Raw genomic sequence first — 18,895 nt, forward strand, 5'->3', positions numbered from 1 at the left:
CACTGCTCTTCATGGACTAATGTTATTAATGGAGTCCCCCAGGGTTCGGTGTTGGGCCCACTGTTCTTTTGTATGTTTATCAATGATATTGATCAAGGTATATCGGGCTTAATGTCAAAGTTTAGATGTATAGATCTTTCTTCTCTGTGGAATGCACACACTGTGTCTGGACTGATATACCTGGACAAGTTGCAGAATTACCTGATGCAGCTATAGTAACAGATTAACAATACCATGATGCTTTTTCAATGTGCACTGCCATATTTCCATGCAGAAGTCCCATACCTATCTTGACACAGGTGTTTCCTCGTATGGGAATTTGACACGTGAGACCTATTCCATATCTCCTGACTTCCCCAGGCTTAACACCCTTAATTGCAGATGTGCATCACAGAGGCAATAAACAAGGTGGACTGAGATTAAGCTGCCATGCATATTGAGAAAAGTTACAATTGTTCAGACATCTGTAGAGTAAATAAGAGAGTTCATTAAACATTTGTAGATGAAATTTGAAGTGTTTCCTTTTATTTTGTTATTTACTGCTATAAGACTTGCATTTTCACAGGTTATTAACTAAGTATTTTTTTAACCTTTTGTAGTCAATTATGCTTAAAGGTAAGAATATACAATGTTTTTCTAGTGGTAAAAAAGGGTGCCTCCTAATTAATTTTTTAGGGGGGGCTCAGTTTTCCACCATGACCCTATTACCGGGCCACATTAAATGTTGTTATTCCATGCCATGCCACTTATTGGTAGTGTAATATCTAACTTGTCACTTTTAAAACCTAGCATCTTCATCAAAGCTACAAACTACAATATGTAAGTAACTTGACTTGTTGAATTTCTGTGTGTGTGTGTGTGTATACACACACACACACAGAAATTCAACAAGTCAAATTCAATAATATATATATATATTATATTTACATAATATATATATATATATATATATATTATATAATATTACTGTAATATTTTTAGGTGTATTTGTTGAAAGGGAAAAAAGTGCCCTTTCTTCTTCGAGATTTACTTTCAACTCCTGAGCTATCAGAGATTTTTGGAAATTCTATGGTATGTATAATTTACTGTAAACCATTTATATTTGGTGCTTTTAGTTTAGGCAAATTTAAATTTTGAATAGATTAAGCATTGCATAGTTTTGGTAGGAGTTTAATATGGAAAGTAAACCTTTAAAATTTAACTTGCATATAGAAATGTTTCAGATTCGTGGTTCCCAATATTTTTTGGCATATACCCCTTGGTCTTAGTGTGCAATTCCACATACTTTCTTGTGTGCCTCCTTGGTTCTGTGTCCACCACTTAGTACCAGGCACAGAATGAAAGAATTGTATTGGTAAATTTCCAGGCACTCTGGAAGCAATGCAATTGCCAGCTGGCTTCTACCAGACATGCTAGTGAGTCAAAGCACTTGGTGCTTGCATGTGTTAGAGTGGACAAGGGCCAATTCAGTGTTGCACATAGGACAATTTACTTTGTTACAAATTTCATTATTTAAGTTGCTTATGTGTAATTTTGTTTTATATGAAACTTATTTTCAGGGTACGTCTGCCAGGGGCAAAGATTGATGATATTGTGGAGCAGATATCATCTTTTAAGGATATCTGCTCCACAATATATCACGTGATATTGTTGTACACGTTGGCACTAATGATATTAAGAGTAGGAGACCGGCGGAATTGCTTAACAAGTACAGGTCACTGTGCTTGTTAATTGCTAAATTGCTAGCGATTTAGAAATTTGCTAGCTTGGGGGGGTACACATTAATAGATTAACAGTAGCCACTGGCAGAGGTGAAAGTGATTCTTGCACTGCTTCTATTGGAATGAACAGCAGCCTGGAAAACAAGATGCAGGGTATTTCAGAAACTGCTGGGAGTCATTGCAGTACAAGTAAACACATTGGTTGTGTTACGGTAGCTAAGAATAGGAACAGATGCATGTATACTTGCATATACACCAATGCTAGGAGTTTGGTGAATAAATTTGATGAATTTGAGTTGTTGGTCAAAACATCAAAGGCAGATATCATTGGGATATCAGAGATGTGGTGTCACACAGATATATAATGCAGAACTGGAATTTGGGGAGTACAATGTGTACAGGAAAGACAGGCAGGATAAGAAGAGAGGAGGGGTTATGCTATTAGTTAAGAAACACTTAAAATCCAAGGAAGTGCAGCCAGTCGACATCGCTGGACAGTGCAGTGTCAAGTCGGTTTGGTGTGAAATAGGCACTGGGGGGGGATCAAAATTGAGAGTAGGAGTGTGTTATAGGCCTAATGACTCTGAGGAGTATAAAAAAAAACTGTACAGGAAAATAGAATGGGCTAGTAAATCAGTGTCTCTTATAATGAAGGATTTTAATTTCCCAGATATTGACTGGAATTTGTGGGTTGGTCATTCACACGCTTGCAAGGCTTTTGTGGATTTATTGGATGATTGTTTTCTACAGCAGCATGTTCAGGAGGCAACTAGAGTGAGTAATACTCTTGATCTGATTATCACTAGTGATTCTTCATGCATTAAGAATCTGCAGATAAAGGAACCACTAGGTGGCCTTGATCACAGTGTGGTGAAGTGGGATTTACTCAAAGAGGTAACTACCATCAGGGGTAAAGGTAAGGGTTTTTGCTTTCGTAAAGGCAACTACAGAGGTCTGAGACAGTATTTAAATTCTATACAGTGGGACCAGCTGACGATGTTACCAACAGCAAATTCAAAGTGGAAGGCATTCAGTGGTAGAGAATGAAAAGGACCTGGAGTTAATTGTGCAGGCAGATATGAAGTTTTTTGAGCAGTGCAGATGGTCTGCAAGAGTAGCTCATGGTGTCTTGTCAATGATATACAGGAATTTTTCTACCAGGGATAAGTATGTGATTATCCCCTTGTATAAGGCAATGGTCAGGCCACCCCTTGAGTACTGTATACAGGTCTGGAGGCTCAATTTAAGAAAGACGGATGTAGAGCTGTTGGAATGAGTACAGAGAAGGGAAACAAGATTAGTGAATGGAACGAAGGGTTGCTCTTACGAAGAAAGGCTTAAGTTTTGCAGATTACAGTGTCTGGACACTAAGCACCTGTGAGGTGATCTCATTGAGGTGTATAAAGCCTTGAATGGTTTCCCCTTGCTCAGATTAATCACCTGAGTAGGCATAAATCCAAATCAAAGAAGGACAGTTGTAGGATAGATGTGCGGAGGTTTGCCTTTAGCCAGCGGGTATTTGATTGGTGCAGCAGACTTCCATCTTTTATTGTGGAAGTTGATAGCCTAAATAAATTTAAGGCTGAGCTGGACAGGTATTTGGAACAAATGGAGGGGTGAAATGGGAACTGGTTTTTTTTTTTTTTCGGCTGATGCTGAGTAAGCTTGCTTTCTTGCATTGTATGCCTCTACTATTGCTAATGCTAAATGCTAATGCCATTACCATAATACCCGATAATGCCCTTTGAAATTTCTCATGGTAAGGAGATCTTTTATCATGTTTGATCTCTGAATTGTCGGGATGATTTCGTTGTTATAAAATTTTTGAAAAGGAGTGTGTGTTTGCGTATCAGTGAAGCTGTAAACCATGCTATCGGGAGCATATACTCCAATCAGTGTCATCCATGATGGACAAATCTAAGCTAAGGCACCACACTAAATTGATCCAAAATCTGCCAACTTGAATTGGACCAGCATGGCAGATTATGATCCATTCCTTCAACATGGTTTCACAACAAAATAAATGGCCCTCATTCCCTGGAGACCTGTGAGCTACTACCTACAGCAGCAGCAGGATTACAATTAATATTCGGTCTTATATGAATGCTTAACATTCAGTCTATGATTACAGACTCATGCCTAGAAGAACTATTACAGGAGCTGAAAAACATCAATTGGGACATCATTGGTTTATGTGAGATTAGAAGAAAAGGTGAAGATTTGGTCAAACTAGATGAACATTGGCTGTAGTACAAAGGAACAAATAATGGTTGGTGTGGTGGAATTGGGTTCCTGATCAACAAAAGACTAACAGATTCAACCATAAAAGTAGAACGAACTGTTTGCTGTGCTATTAAGCTAAATAGTTGCTATTTTCTAGCCATAGTGATGATGAAGTTGAACAATTTCACAAAGATGTATTGCGCCTTTACAAGCAGGACGACTACCACTATAAAATTGTATTGGAAGGTTTTGGTGCAAGAATTGGTAAGTTCAAATGAGGAAAAATCTGTCGGGCTATATGGAACTAAAAAAAAGAGATAATACAAGAAGCAGTCTATTAATTGAATTTGTAGAGGAACAAAATTTGTAGATCATGAACTCATTCTTTGAGAAAAATGCCCAACAAAAATGGATGTGGAAGATCCCTCTTAGAAATACTAGTGAAACTGACTTCATACTGACAAACAATAAAACAGTATTCACTGACTGCTCAATCTTCCATTTTAACATTGGATGTGACTATCAGTTACTGAGAACAAAAATCAAAATTGATTGCAAGAAAGAATGAAAGAAATTTGTCAAGTTAACTAAAGTGAAGAAGGTTGATACTAACCAACTATTGAAAAATTGTCAAAACTTTGAACTAGAACTGTCCAGCCATTTTTATGTGCTGCAAGACCCTCTTGACACAGATATTTCAAACAATAGTGACAAAGTCATTAAGACTATTGTAAACACTGCCTATGCCATTCCACCTACTGTACAACAAGAAAACAAATTAGATTATCTAAAGAAACAATTGCTGTAATGAAAAATAAATGAGAGAAGAAAAGTGGTAATATAAGAAATAAGGTAGGTAGAATATATAGAAATGTGCAAGATCATAAGAAAGCTCATAAAAGAAGAAATGCACAAGTTCAACGTTAATCTCATCAGAACACTAAAAGAAAATCAAGAGCTAAAGAAAGCAAACTGAAAAATGTTTACACACCCAAGAGCCAAATTGTTGCTTTGAAGCTTGAGGAGAGCACAATAACAAATACTAAAATGAGCAAAACAATTTTATTCAAATCTTTATAAGGACAAAGGACCCAACACCAGATGCAGAAGCTGTACCAGAAATGTTGGTAGAAGAAGTAGAAGATACTGTAGAAGATTTCGTAGAAGTAAAATCAATGAAAAATGGCAAAGCGGCAGGACCAGATAAAGTCACTGTTGATATGTTGAAAGCTGGAGGCCAGCCAGTATGTAAAGCTCTAGCCAAACTGTTTTCAACTACTTTGCATCTACATTCACACATGAGGAATTATTAAGGTTTGAAAATGGCAGAAGGTTATCATGTAGCAGGATACTTAATGATTTTGTAATAACTGAAAGCAAAGTGGAGGAGAAATTGTTGAAGTTAAACATAAGAAAAGCACCTGGAGTGGATGGGATCTATCCAGTTATATTAAAGGAGGCAGCAAAGCAATTAAGCAAACCCTTAGCCATAATTATGAGAGCGTCCTTGGACTCAGGGGAGGTCCCCACGGACTGGAGATCTGCAAATGTATCCCCAATTCACAAAAGGGGATCGAAGGATGACACGAGTAATTACAGACCAGTTAGTTTAACTTCTGTTCCGGGTAAAATAATGGAGTCACTGGTTAAAGATGCATTGCAGGATCATCTAGACAAGACTGCAGCAATAATTCAGACACAGCATGGGTTTGTTAAGGGAAAGTCTTGTCTGACAAATTTGATAGGATATTATGATGTGGTTACAAAGGAACTGGATGCAAAAAATAATTTTGATATCATATATTTGGATTTCAAGAAAGCTTTTGACATTGTGCATGGAAGACTATTGTACAAATTGGAGCAGAATGGTATTAAGGGTAAGTTGCTGCAATGGATAAAAGGATGGTTAAGTGGGAGAAGACAGAGGGTGGTAATCAATGGGTGCTGCTCTTCGTGGACTAATGTTATTAGTGGAATCCCACAGGGTTCGATGTTAGGTCCACTGTTGTTTTGTATATTTATCAATGATATTGATGAAGGTATATCAGGCTTAATGTTGAAGTTTGCAGATGATACAAAGGTTGGCAGGGTTGTTAATGACAGTAATGGCAGTGTGCTACTGCAACAGGATCTAGATAATCCAGATGGGCTAAGAAGTGGCAACTGAGGTTTAACCTTGACAAATGCAAAGTACTGCATATGGGTAGAAGTAACCCCAGAGAAACGTTCCAACTGTGTGGTACTACACTTAAGGTGGTAGAAAATGAAAAAGACCTGGGAGTAATTGTGCAGTCAGATATGAAGTTTTCTGAGCAATGCAGACAGGGTGCCAGGGCAGGTCATGGGGTTTTGTCAATGATATATAGGAATTTTGCTAGCAGGGAGAAGGAGGTGATTGTCCCTCTGTATAAGGCAATGGTCAGGCCACGCCTTGAGTACTGCGTACAGGTCTGGAGGCCTCATTTTAGGAAGGATGTAGATTTACTTGAGCGTGTACAGAGAAGGGCAACAAGATTGGTGAGGGGAATGAAGGGATCCTCTTACCAAGAGAGGCTTAAGTTCTGCAAATTGCAGTGGCTGGAGACTAGGCACCTGCACGGTGATCTGATTGAGGTGTATAAGGCCTTGAATGGGTTGAGCACGCTGAATTCTTATGGTATCCTTCCACTTGTTCAGATTACGAACCTAAGGGGGCATAAATTCAAATTAAGAAAAGACAGACGTAGAATAGATGTGCGGAAATTTGCCTTTAGCCAGCGGGTGGTTAATTGCTGGAACAAACTTCCATCTGTCGTTGTGGAAGTTGACAGGTTAAATAAATTTAAGGAGGAACTGGACAGGCATTTGGTGGGAATGGTGTGATTTTTTGGGAATGGTGTGATTATTTAATTAAATAAAATTAAATAATTTAATTTAATTTAATTTTATTTATTTTTTATTTTATTTATTTATTTTTTAAATTTAATTTTTTTATTTTACTTTATTTTATTATTATTATTATTTTTTTTTTTGGCTGATGCTGAATAAGCTCATACAGTTGCTTTCTTGCATCACATGCCACTACTACTACTACTACTACTTAACAAAGTACCTGTATCATGAAAAAATGCAGAATCCATTCTACTACACAAAAAAAAAGGTGACAAGGCAGATTTAAAAAGCTACCAACCAGTAAGCCTATTGCCAATTGTCTACAAGGTTTTCACAAAGATACTCTCAAGAACAATAAGCACAATACTTGATGTGGCACAACCCAAAGAACAAGTAGATTTCAGAAGCAGCTTTAGTACAGTGGATCACATCCAAACAGTGCAGCAAGTTATGGAGCAGCACAATGAATACAAGGAGACACAATCTCCCTAAAACTATTTTCTGTCTGTTTAGAAGAAATTTTTTTGTAAACTAATTTGGAATAATAAAGGACTCAACATAAGTACCTGAATGATTTATGATTTGCAGATCTGTGCAAATGAGAATGGTGCTTCACACTGTTTAATTTAGGCAGCATGAGAAATGTAATCCACTAGGAGTTAAAGTTTAGCAAAGTTGTGCACATTGGGTGTTTAAGTAGAACAAAAGAACCATGCAATTCTGATAACAACCACAAAGTTTTCTTAAAAAAGGCATTTGGAATTTATCAGCAAAGATGGCAGAAGGTCTTGAGATAAAGACCACTGTCTTGAGAAGTAATAATGTTTGTATTATTGATACTTAATCCAATAAAATCTTATAAAAAAAATGTATTGGTCCTATATGAACCACCTTCATAATACAAAGCTTGTTCATAGCAGAATTTTTTCTTATATATTTGTTATCTATTTCCTAGATGATGCTTTTGCAGCTTCTTATTGGTCCTCCTATCTCTCTAAATATAAGAAACATTTTATGGCATGGATTTGCTGCACCAAATGAGCTGGATAATCGGTAAGCTTTTGTGCAAACTGTCACTTTAGGAAGATGAAGCTGTAATTTATTTAAATTTTATATATTTTTAAATAATATTTTAAGTCACTTTCTTGTTATTATTTTATTGCTGTTTGATTATCTATTATTGTTGTTCTTCTGCAAGTGTGATCACTTACTTTTAAACTAGTTGCATCGGTAACCATTGTTTTTGGAATGCCTTCAACTATGGTTTGTACTGTAAGAATCTGTTTATCCTTATTGCCATATTATTTTTATTACCTTTTGCTTTTTTCATTAGGGAATGTTCAAAAGATTTTTTAGCATTTCTTTCAAGAGCTCTTCGCTATAGAATGAGATGTTGCCAGGGTGGTTGTAGAGGAAATCTGGTGGTTGTAAGCAAAATTAAAATAATGTTTATTTGCTTATCATTTCACTGCCAAACAGTAATGAAGAATACAGGTCTGCATGTATTTTACTTGTTGAAGCATGTATTTGTGTGACTAGTTTGCAAATTTCAGGATTACTTTGTGAGGAAAAACTTGGAAAACTAATGAGTTAAATCTTACACTTGAGGATACCTGTATTTTCCAAAAAATAAAAAAAAGGGAAAGAAAAGAAAATGTCTTTGTTAGGTCTTTCTTTCCTTTTCAAGTGTATTATTTTTAAATTTCTTTGGCAATAGAGAGAATTTTTGGACATATTTAAAACTCTATGTGTACATATATTTTCCTCTGTAGAAAAATGATATAAAGGATTCCTTTTATCTGCAAGTTAAATTTTCTCATCTGTTGAATTTAGTGTTGGATCAATTGATGCTTTCATCGACTGCACTAGTGTTAATATTAGTAGTGGCAAAATGATGTAAGGAGCACACTTATACAGATTAGCTACAAAAAAAAAAATCCAGTTCATTTGTCAATCCTGTCTAATGATTTATCTGGTTCTTTAAATGTATTCAAACTACCTGTTTCTGCAATACCAAGTGGAAGTTTATTTCAACAGTCATTACTCTCTAGTTGAGGACAAATTTCTGCACACATCTATCCTGGAACCATCTTTTTCTAGTTTAAATTGGGTGCGAGAGTACATGTGAACAGGCGAAGTTTTTACGGCTCCAGCAAATAGAGAAGTTTTTGCTTTTTTATTGACTTAAATTGGCATATTAATTTATTTTTTAGAGTTGCTTTATATTCCTAGTAACAATACTTTAGTTTAAATTGAATTTAGATAGAGATTTTGTAGGTTATTACTTAGTATCGGTAAGTGTATCAAATCCACGTGAGGACAGGTTTTGCAACTCCCATGAATGTAAAGTTTTTAATTAAACTTAGCCGCTTTATTGACTTAATTGTTAGATTAAATTATTTTCTATAAATAGCTTATAGACCTAGTCAGGCTCCGTGGTTTATTTTGAATTTAGATGGCGCAATTTGGAAAGGTAAATAATACCTCGTGTCCGTAGATTAACCGTTTGTAACTTGTCGCCATTATGCGATACGTGTGCTAGCGTAAGGTTTAACAGAAAACTAGATAGCGAATATAGTAGTATCAATTAATCGGTAAAATTTATTAATCTTATTAAATTTCATTGTCAATTGAATTGTACTTTTTTAACTAAATAAATATAGCGACCTAGTTATTACAAATGTAACACATATAAGTTGACAGGGGATAAGAAAGTCATATAACGTAACTCAGAGATAATATTCAATACCAAAATACATATATATAGTGTTATAACTGCATTGGGATATAGGTTTAGGGTTATATTTTGTACTGGAATTTTATTGAACTTGAATAGAAATCATGACTCAGACCAGACCAGCAAAGCAAAAGGCTCAAACTAGTGGAAGTGCTGTGGCTCAGGGGAGAAATGAGGGGGGGGGGGGTTGTCCTCTGAATCACAGTCTATTGAAATGCACTGCTTGTTTGATGTTTGTGGAACAATCAGGAACGGGACATGATATTGCCAAGGGGAATATCTTTGTGTTTGTGTGTGCGCAATGTAAGGAATGCGAGGAAATCAGGCACCAACTCGGCCTTATTATGAAGAGCTTGAAGGACAGGGTGAATGGATTTAAATTGAGGGGCCCATCAAGCTCTCAGCTGCCCACATCAATGCCAGAGATTGCACTAGAACATCACGCAACACAGCGGCAACCCCCAAGGCAGAATGCACTGGTCCCAAAGGAACTAGTTGTTCTAGATGACTCTATTGTCAGGGAAACGGGGAATTCATTGTGCAAAAACAATAGATGGAACAGGACAAAGGTTAATGACGTTGAAGAGCAGATATCATTCTTTAAGGGCACAAAGGTAATATTGTTGTACATGTTGGCACTAATGATATTAAGAGTAGGAGACCGGCAGAATTACTTAACAAGTACAAGACAATGCTGAAAAAAAGCCGTGAGTTAGGGTTGAATTTGAAAGTGTCTGCAATTCTGCCCAAACACAATAGGAGGGAGTATATGATGAGAGCCTTGTCGATCAATTCTGCCCTGGAGAGATTGTGCAAGGCTCAAGGGGTAGAATTTTTCTCAGCCTGGTCTGTGCTTGTTAACAGGAGAGACTGCTTTTACAGGGATGGGATACATTTAAATAGAAAGGGTGCAAGAATATTTTCTGATGCTATCGAGGCAGAGTTAGGTGGGTCGGAAAACTGCTAGCTTGGGGGGATACACGGACTAATAGATTAACAGTAGCTGCTGGCAGAGGTAAAAGTGATTCTTGCACTACTTCTATTGAAATGCAATTGAGCAGCAGCAGCCTGGAAAGCAAGGCAATGGGAATTTCCAGGACTACTGGGAGTCATAGTGGAACAATTTGGTTTTTTTTTTTTTTTTTTTTTTAGGAGCATTAGCAACTGAGGCCATATTGCTCCAGGATATGCAGTGGTCATTCCCTGACCTTTCTGCATCCTCTGTATTTAGTGGTGACGGGCATAGTGGAACAAGTAAATACATGGGCTGTGTTAGGGTAACTAAGAATAGAAACAGGTGCTTGTATATTTGCATGTACACCAATGCTAGGAGTATAGTTAATAAATTCGATGAGCTAGAAGTGCTAGTCAAGACATCAAAGGCAGATATTGTTGGGATATCAGAGACGTTGTGTCATATAGACATAAGCAGTGCAGATTTGGAATATGGGGAGTACAATGTGTACAGAAAGGATAGATAGGACAGTAAGGGAGGAGGGGTTATGCTGTTAGTTAAGAAACACATAAAATCTAAGGAAGTGTGCATCCAATTGATGTGGGTGGACAGTGCAATGTTGAGTCTGTTTGGTGTGACATAAGCACTGGGAAGGGAAAATGAGTGTAGGTGTGTGTTATAGGACTAATCAATCTGATGAGTATAATGAGCAATTGTGCAGAGAAATAGAGTGGGCCAGTAAATTAGAGTGTCTTATAATGGGGGATTTTAATTTCCCGGATATTGACTGGAATTTGTGTGTTGGTCACTCACACACCAGCAAGGCTTTTGTGGATTTATTGGATGATTGTTTTCGACATCAGCATGTTCGGAAGGCAACTAGAGGGAGTAATACTCTTGATCTGATTATCAGTAGTGATTCTTCATGCATCAAGAATCTGCAGATAAAGGAACCACTAGGTGGCAGTGTTCACAGTGTGCTGAAGTGGGATTTACTCAAAGAGGTAACTACCATCAAAGGTAAAGGGAAGGGTTTTTGCTTTCGTAAAGGTAACTACGGTGGTCTGAGACAGTATTTATATTCTATACGGTGGAACCAACTGATGATGTTACCAACAGCAAATTCAAAATGGGAAGCATTGAAAGAATTAATCTTGGAAGCTACTAGGCTTTTCATACCAACAAAGAAATATTGTTCAAGATTTTAGGCCTAAATGGATGTCAGATGAACTATTTAGACATTAGCATTAATAAAGGCACATGATGCAAGAAAGCAAGCTTATATAGCATCAGCAAAAAAAAGAAAAAAAAACCCTTATTTCACCCATCCACTTGCTCCAAATGTTTGTCAAGTTCTGCCTTGAATCTATTTAATCTATCAACTTCTACAACAACAGATGGAAGTTTGTTCCACCAATCAACCCCCCGTTGGCTACAGGCAAACTTTCGCACATCTATCCTATAACCGTCTTTCCTCAATTTGAATTTATGCCCTCTCAGGCGATTATTCTGAGCAAGAGGAAGAATCCCATCGACATTGAGCATGCTCAAACCATTCAAGGCTTTATACACCTCAATCAGATCACCTCGCAGGTGCTTAGTCTCCAGACAATGTAATTTGCAAAACTTAAGCCTTTCTTCTTAAGAGCAACCCTTTGTTCCATTCACTAATCTTGTTGCCCTTCTCTGTACTCATTCCAAGCTCTACATCCTTCTTAAAATTACGCCTCCAGACCTGCATACAGTACTCAAGGTGTGGCCTAACCATTGCCTTATACAAGGGGATAATCACCTCCTTATCCCTTCCAGAAAAATTCCTGTACATCATTGACAAGACACCATGAGCTACTCTTGCAGACCATCTGCACTGCTCAGAACACTTCATATCTGCCTGGACAATTACCTCCAGGTCTTTTTCATTCTCTACCACTGTCAATGTGGTACCACAGAGTGGATACATTACTCTGGGATTATTGCTTCCCGTAGTACTTTACATTTGTCAATATTAAACTTCATTTGCCACCTCTCAGCCCATCTGCTCAACTTTTCTAGATCCTGTTGCAGCAGTGTACTGTCATTAAAAACCCCCTGCCAACCTTTGCATCATCTGCAAACTTGGACATTACACCTGATATACCATCATCAATATCCTTTATAAATACAGAAAACAACAATGGACCCAACACTGAACTCTGAGGGACTCCACTAATAACATTAGTCCACAATGAGCAGTGTCCATTGATTACCACTCTCTGTCTTCTCCCACTCAACCATCCCTTTATTCATAGCAGCAATTTGCCTCCAATGCCACACTGATTCAATTTGTGCAGCAGTTTTCCATGTGCAACAGTATCAAAGGCTTTTCTAAAGTCCAAATATATGATATCAAAGTTATTCTTTGCATCCAGTTCCTTTGTGACTACATCATAGTATCTAATCAAATTAGTCAGACAAGACTTCCCCTTAACAAACCCATGCTGTGTCCGAGCTATAACTGAAGTATTGTCTAGATAATCCTGCAATGCTTCTTTAACCAGTTCCTCTATTAATTTCCCTGGAAAAGAAGTTAAACTAACAGGTCTGTAATTACCTGTCTCCCCCTGTGATCCTCCTTTGTGAATTGGGGTCACATTTGCACATCTCCAGACTATGGGTATCTTCCTTAGTCCAAGGAAGCTCTCATAATTATGGCTAAGGGTTTGTTTACTTCCTTTGTTGCCTCCTTTAATATAACTGGATAGATCCCATCCACCCCAGGTGCGTTTCTTGTGTTTATCTTCAACAATTTCTCCACCACTTTACTCTCAGTTATTACAATATTATCTAGCTTACTGCCAGAGTTGAATACACCTCTGGCATTCCCCTCCCTGAATAACTCCTCATGTCTGAATGTTGATGCAGAATATTCTTTTAGTTTGTTAGCTACCTGAGCAGGATATCATCAACAGTTGAACCATCAAGTGGATCAATCTGATTCATCCCCTTCCTTCTATAGTTTACATAAGTAAAGAACTCTTTGCTGTTTTTCTTTGCATCCTTTGCCAAAGATTTCTCGTAATTTGCCTTCGCCTGCCTAACCTCCTTTATAACTTGGTTACAGACCAGCTTATATCTATCATAGGCTTCTGTGTCACATGTTAATTTATATGTATTCCATGCATTTTTCTTCTCTGTCACATGTCTAATTAGTTCATCTGACATCCATTTAGGCCTAAATCTTGAACAATATTTCATTGTTGGTATGAAAAGGCTAGTAGCTTCCAAGATTAATTCTTTGAATGCTTCCCGTTTTGAATTTGCTGTTGGAAATGTCATCCGTTGGTTCCACCATATAGAATTTAAATACTGTCTCAGACCACCGTAGTCACCTTTACGAAAGCAAAAACCCTTCCTTTTACCCTTGATGGTAGTTACCTCTTTGAGTAAATCCCACTTCAGCACATTGTGATCACTGCCACCTAGTTGTTCCTTTATCTGCAGATTCTTGATGCATGAAGATGAAGAATCACTACTGATAATCAGATGAAGAGTATTATTTCCTCTAGTTGCCTCCCGAACATGCTGATGTAGAAAACAATCATCCAATAAATCCACAAAAGCCTTGCTAGTGTGTGAGTGACCAACCCACAAATTCCAGTCACTATCCGGGAAATTAAAATCTCCCATTATAAGACTCCATTTCTCTGCACAATTGCCCACTCCATTTCTCTGCACAATTGCTCATTATACTCATCAGATTCATTAGTCCTATAACACATACCTACACTCATTTTCCCTTCCCAGTGCTTATGTCACACCAAACAGACTCAACATTGCATTGTCCACCCACATCAATTGGATGCACACTTCCTTAGATTTTATGTGTTTCTTAACTAACAGCATAACCCCTCCTCCCTTCCTGTCCTGTCTATCCTTTCTGTACACATTGTACTCCCCAAATTCCAGTTCTGCACTGCTTATGTCTGTGTGACACAATGCTTCTGATATCCCAACAATATCTGCTTTTGATGTCTTGACTAGCACTTCAAGCTCATCGAATTTATTAACTATACTCCTTGCATTGGTGTACATGCAAGTATACAAGCATCTGTTTCTACTCTTAGTTAACCTAACACAGCCCATGCATTTACTTGTTCCACTATGACTCCCAGCAGTCCTGGAAATTCCCATTGCTAGGCAGACTAAGGCAGATTACGAGAAATCTTTGGCAAAGGATGCAAAGAAAAACAGCAAAGAGTTCTTTACTTATGTAAACTCTAGAAGGAAGGGGATGAATCAGATTGGTCCACTTGATATCGACAGTTCAGTTGATGATCCTACTCAGGTAGCCAGCAAACTAAATGAATATTTTGCATCAACATTCACACATTAGGAGTTATTCAGGGAGGGGAATGCCAGAGATGTATTCAACTCTGGCAGTAAGCTAGTTAATCTTGTAATAACTGAATAAATTGAAGGAGAAATTGTTGAAGATAAACACAAGAAAGGTACCTGGGGTGGATGGAATCTATCCAGTTATATTAAAGGAGGTGGAAAGGAAATCAGCAAACTCTTAGCATTAATTATGAGAGCTTCCCTGGACTCAGGGGAGGTGCCCATGGATTGGAGATGTAGAAATGTGACCCAATCCACAAAGGAGGATCAAAGGGAGAGACAGGTAATTACAGACCTGTTAGTTTAACTTCTGTTCTAGGGAAATTAATTGAGGGACTAGTTAAAGAAGCATTGCAGGATCATCTAGACAAGACTTCAGTTATAGCTCGGACACAGCATGGGTTTGTTCAGGTGAGGTCTTGTCTGACTAATTTGATTGGATACTATGATGTAGTCACAAAGGAACTGGATGCAAAGAATAACTTTAATATCACATGTTTGGATCTTAGAAAAGCCTTTGATACTGCTGCACAAATTGGAGCAGTGTGACATTTGAGGCAAATTGCTGCTATGGATAAAGGGATGGTTGAGTGGAAGAAGACAGAGAGTGGTAATCAATGGACACTGCTCATTGTGGACTAATGTTATTAGTGGAGTCCCTCAGGGTTCAGTGTTGGGTCCATTGTTGTTTTCTGTATTTATAAATGATATTGATGATGGTATATCAGGTGTAATGTCCAAGTTTGCAGATGATACAAAGGTTGGCAGGGTTTTTAATGACAGTACACTGCTGCAACAGGATCTAGAAAAGTTGAGCAGATGGGCTGAGAGGTGGCAAATGAAGTTTAACATTGACAAATGTAAAGTACTACATATGGGGAGCAGTAATCCCAGAGTAACGTATCAACTCTGTGGTACCACACTGACAGTGGTAGAGAATGAAAAGGACCTGGGGGTAATTGTGCAGGCAGATATGAAGTTTTTTGAGCATTGCAGATGGTCTGCAAGAGCAGCTCATGGTGTCTTGTCAATGATATACAAGAATTTTTCTAGAAGGGATAAGGAGGTGATTATCCCCTTGTATAAGGCAATGGTTAGGCCACACCTTGAGTACTGTATACAAGTCTGGAGGTCTAATTTTAAGGTGCCTCCGCAGCCAGGTGGGAAGGAGCAGCAGTGTGTAGCACACGCTTCTTGATTAGACCGGGGTTCGAACCCATCACCACCAAATACGGAGGATGTGGAAAGGTCAGGGAATGACCACTGCATATCCCTGAGCAGTATGGCCTTAGTTGCTAATGCTCCTAAAAACCAAATAACAACAACAGCCTAATTTTAAGAAGGAAGTAGAGCTTGGAACGAGTACAGAGAAGGGCAACAAGATTCGTGAATGGAACAAAAGGCTGTTCTTACGAAGAAAAACTTTAGTTTTGCAAATTACAGTGTCTGGAGACTAAGCACCTGCAAGGTGATCTGATTGAGGTGTATAAAGCCTTGAATGGGTTTGAGTATGCTCAATGTGGAAGGGAATCTTTCTCTTGCTCAGAATAATCGCTTGAGAGGGCATAAATTCAAATTGAGGAAAGACGGTTGTAGGATAGATGTGCAGAAGTTGCCTTTAGCCAGCAGGTGGTTGATTGGTGGAACAAACTTCCATCTGTCATTGTAGAAGTTGTTAGCTTAAATAGATTCAAGGCAGAACTTGGCAAACATTTGAGCGAGTGAATGGGTGAAATAAGGGTTTTTTTTTTTTTTCTGATGCTATATAAGCTTGCTTTCTTGCATCATATGCCTATGCTAATGCTAGATTTGTCATCTTCTGTGTGTCGTCTGAGAAAAAGTAAGGATGTCATCAGCATTTAGTTTACTTACCCCATTTAAAGCCTTAAACATTTCAGTCAGGTTCAATACAGATTCCTACTTTCCAGACATTTGCAAGAAAGACTTGGTACTAACTCTTACTTAGTGTTTCTTGTTAAGAGTATCCTTTTGTGAACCCTAGCTAATCTGGTTGTTCTTCTCTGTACCAATTCAACATTCTTCCTAAAATGAGGTTCCCAAAGCCATATTCAGTATTCAAGATTCAGCCTAACTATTGCAACATGATAGTGACTTCTTTGTCCCTGTTGGTAAAATTTCTGTATACTTTTGGCAGAATTTCATGAGCTGTGCTAGCAGCCTGTCTGCACTGCTTAAGAGAACTTTGTGTCAGACTGTACAGTTACTTAGGTTTTTTTTCATTCACCCTTTCCTTGTATTTGGTACCATCCATATGGTATGTTATTCTGGCATTACTGCACAAATGCAGTGTCTTGCATTTATCAGTGTTAAATCCGCACTTGCTACTTTTCAGCCTATCTGCATAATTTAATTTGGGCTCGTTGGAGTAACATATCTTGATTATTGCCATTAACCACCCTGCTCACCTTTCCGTAATCAGAATACTTAGATATTAATAGTTTAAAAATAAATAAATTTGTAAGATTGGATAAATATTTTAAAGAGATAGGTATACAAAAAGGAGGGATGGTGACATTGGTTACTTTATTTTTTAATTTAATTTGAATTTGATTTATTTTATTTTATTTTTATTTTCAGCTAATGCTGTATAAGTTGCATCATTTTGATTATGATAATAATGAATGCCAATAACCAATAAATTGTCATGATCCATTACCAGGGGTAGCTTGTTGGTAGGCACTGCAGATTTAGAAAGCATCCCCTGCTTTTTAAATCTAAATATACAGTCAACGGAGTTATATGAAATTTTGTGAACAATGCAACACAATGAATATTTTTATTAACAGGTCCTGCATATAGTATACTCATACTCTATTTCCAATAATCATTTTAATAATAAATGAATAAAAACACAAAATCGTTTTCAACTTTGAAATTCAACCGTAGGCTGAACTGTATGCTATACAGTTCCGCATTTTGGTCCCAGTGGTTCAGCCAACGCCTAGTTGGCCAGTTGCCAATACGCATTTTTTAGAGGTGACAAAATGAGGCAAAGGAACTGCGGAGTGAGCAGTGCACCAAACTTGAATGAAAAAGTTATTAATCTATTTTCAACAAATAAAAACCAAAGAATGGATTTTATTTTAAAATAAAATTTAAAGATTACTTGACTCTGTTAATGGTAAGTGTCCAGTTTTGTAGTATTTTTAACTTGCTTATTATTATTACTATATGTGTCGACATGTCTTATAACCAAGGTAATTTAATGTAACTTTAAGAAGCAGCAGCTCCATACATCAGAGTCATGATCTGCCACTGTCCATTACAGGGGAAAATTTTATGTTTGGTACATTTTTTTTTTTTCCATAGATCATGAACAAATATTCATGGTTTTTTGGTTACGATCTCATCTGTGTTGAATAAAAGTTTTAAAATTTTTACTCATATAATGATAGTTAACATCTTGTCACCAAAAGAATAATTACACTTCAGATTTATTCTCACTGGAAAAAAATTGCCTATTTTATATATCTCAGATTACAAGTATTGTCACATTCTTGGCGATTTGAAAAAAGATGGCTACATTTTCAATATTATTATATCATTAATAATATTTCATACTGTATTCTTTTATTGTGAGGTACTTTTTTTTTTTTTTTTTTTTTTTGCAGGTTTGGCTATTTTTTGTTGTTTTTGGTTATCACTTTGGGTGATAAGCTGACCGAAAAAAATTTAACTGCTAGTAATATTCCACAGCGAGAACCAGTTATATTTCAGCAGACCTGGTTAGGATTGTTTCCAGGTAAATTTATTGCATGTTTTAAAAAGTTATCTTAAAAATGCTAAGATTCCTTTTAACTTCATATTGAATTATACAATTTTTACAGAGCAAAAATTCATGTGATCATCTCAGATTTCATTTCAGACTTTATTTCCTTGTATTGTATTTTGATAACTTGCATTATACAAAAACCCTTAGGAATATACAGATATAATCACAGAATATGCTTGTTGGTAGTATGCATATGTGCACAGATTATCATCTTAGGTTTA

General features: G+C 37.2%; 1 protein-coding gene across 1 annotated transcript in view; it reads left to right on the top strand.

Moving 5' to 3' along the window:
- LOC150085077 (endoplasmic reticulum membrane-associated RNA degradation protein-like) overlaps positions 1-18,895 on the top strand; it is a 110,410-nt gene that overhangs the window by 14,519 nt on the left and 76,996 nt on the right. Inside the window, exons 4-6 of the mRNA XM_090376456.1 lie at positions 982-1,071; positions 7,771-7,868; positions 18,514-18,644. Of these exons, the coding sequence (XP_090232582.1) occupies positions 982-1,071; positions 7,771-7,868; positions 18,514-18,644 (319 nt within the window). The remainder of the gene's footprint in view (positions 1-981; positions 1,072-7,770; positions 7,869-18,513; positions 18,645-18,895) is intronic.

Source organism: Mastigoproctus giganteus, chromosome 6 (assembly GCF_048544385.1).
Source record: "Mastigoproctus giganteus isolate SK-2022 chromosome 6, ASM4854438v1, whole genome shotgun sequence".
In the NCBI taxonomy this organism is placed as follows: domain Eukaryota; kingdom Metazoa; phylum Arthropoda; class Arachnida; order Uropygi; family Thelyphonidae; genus Mastigoproctus; species Mastigoproctus giganteus.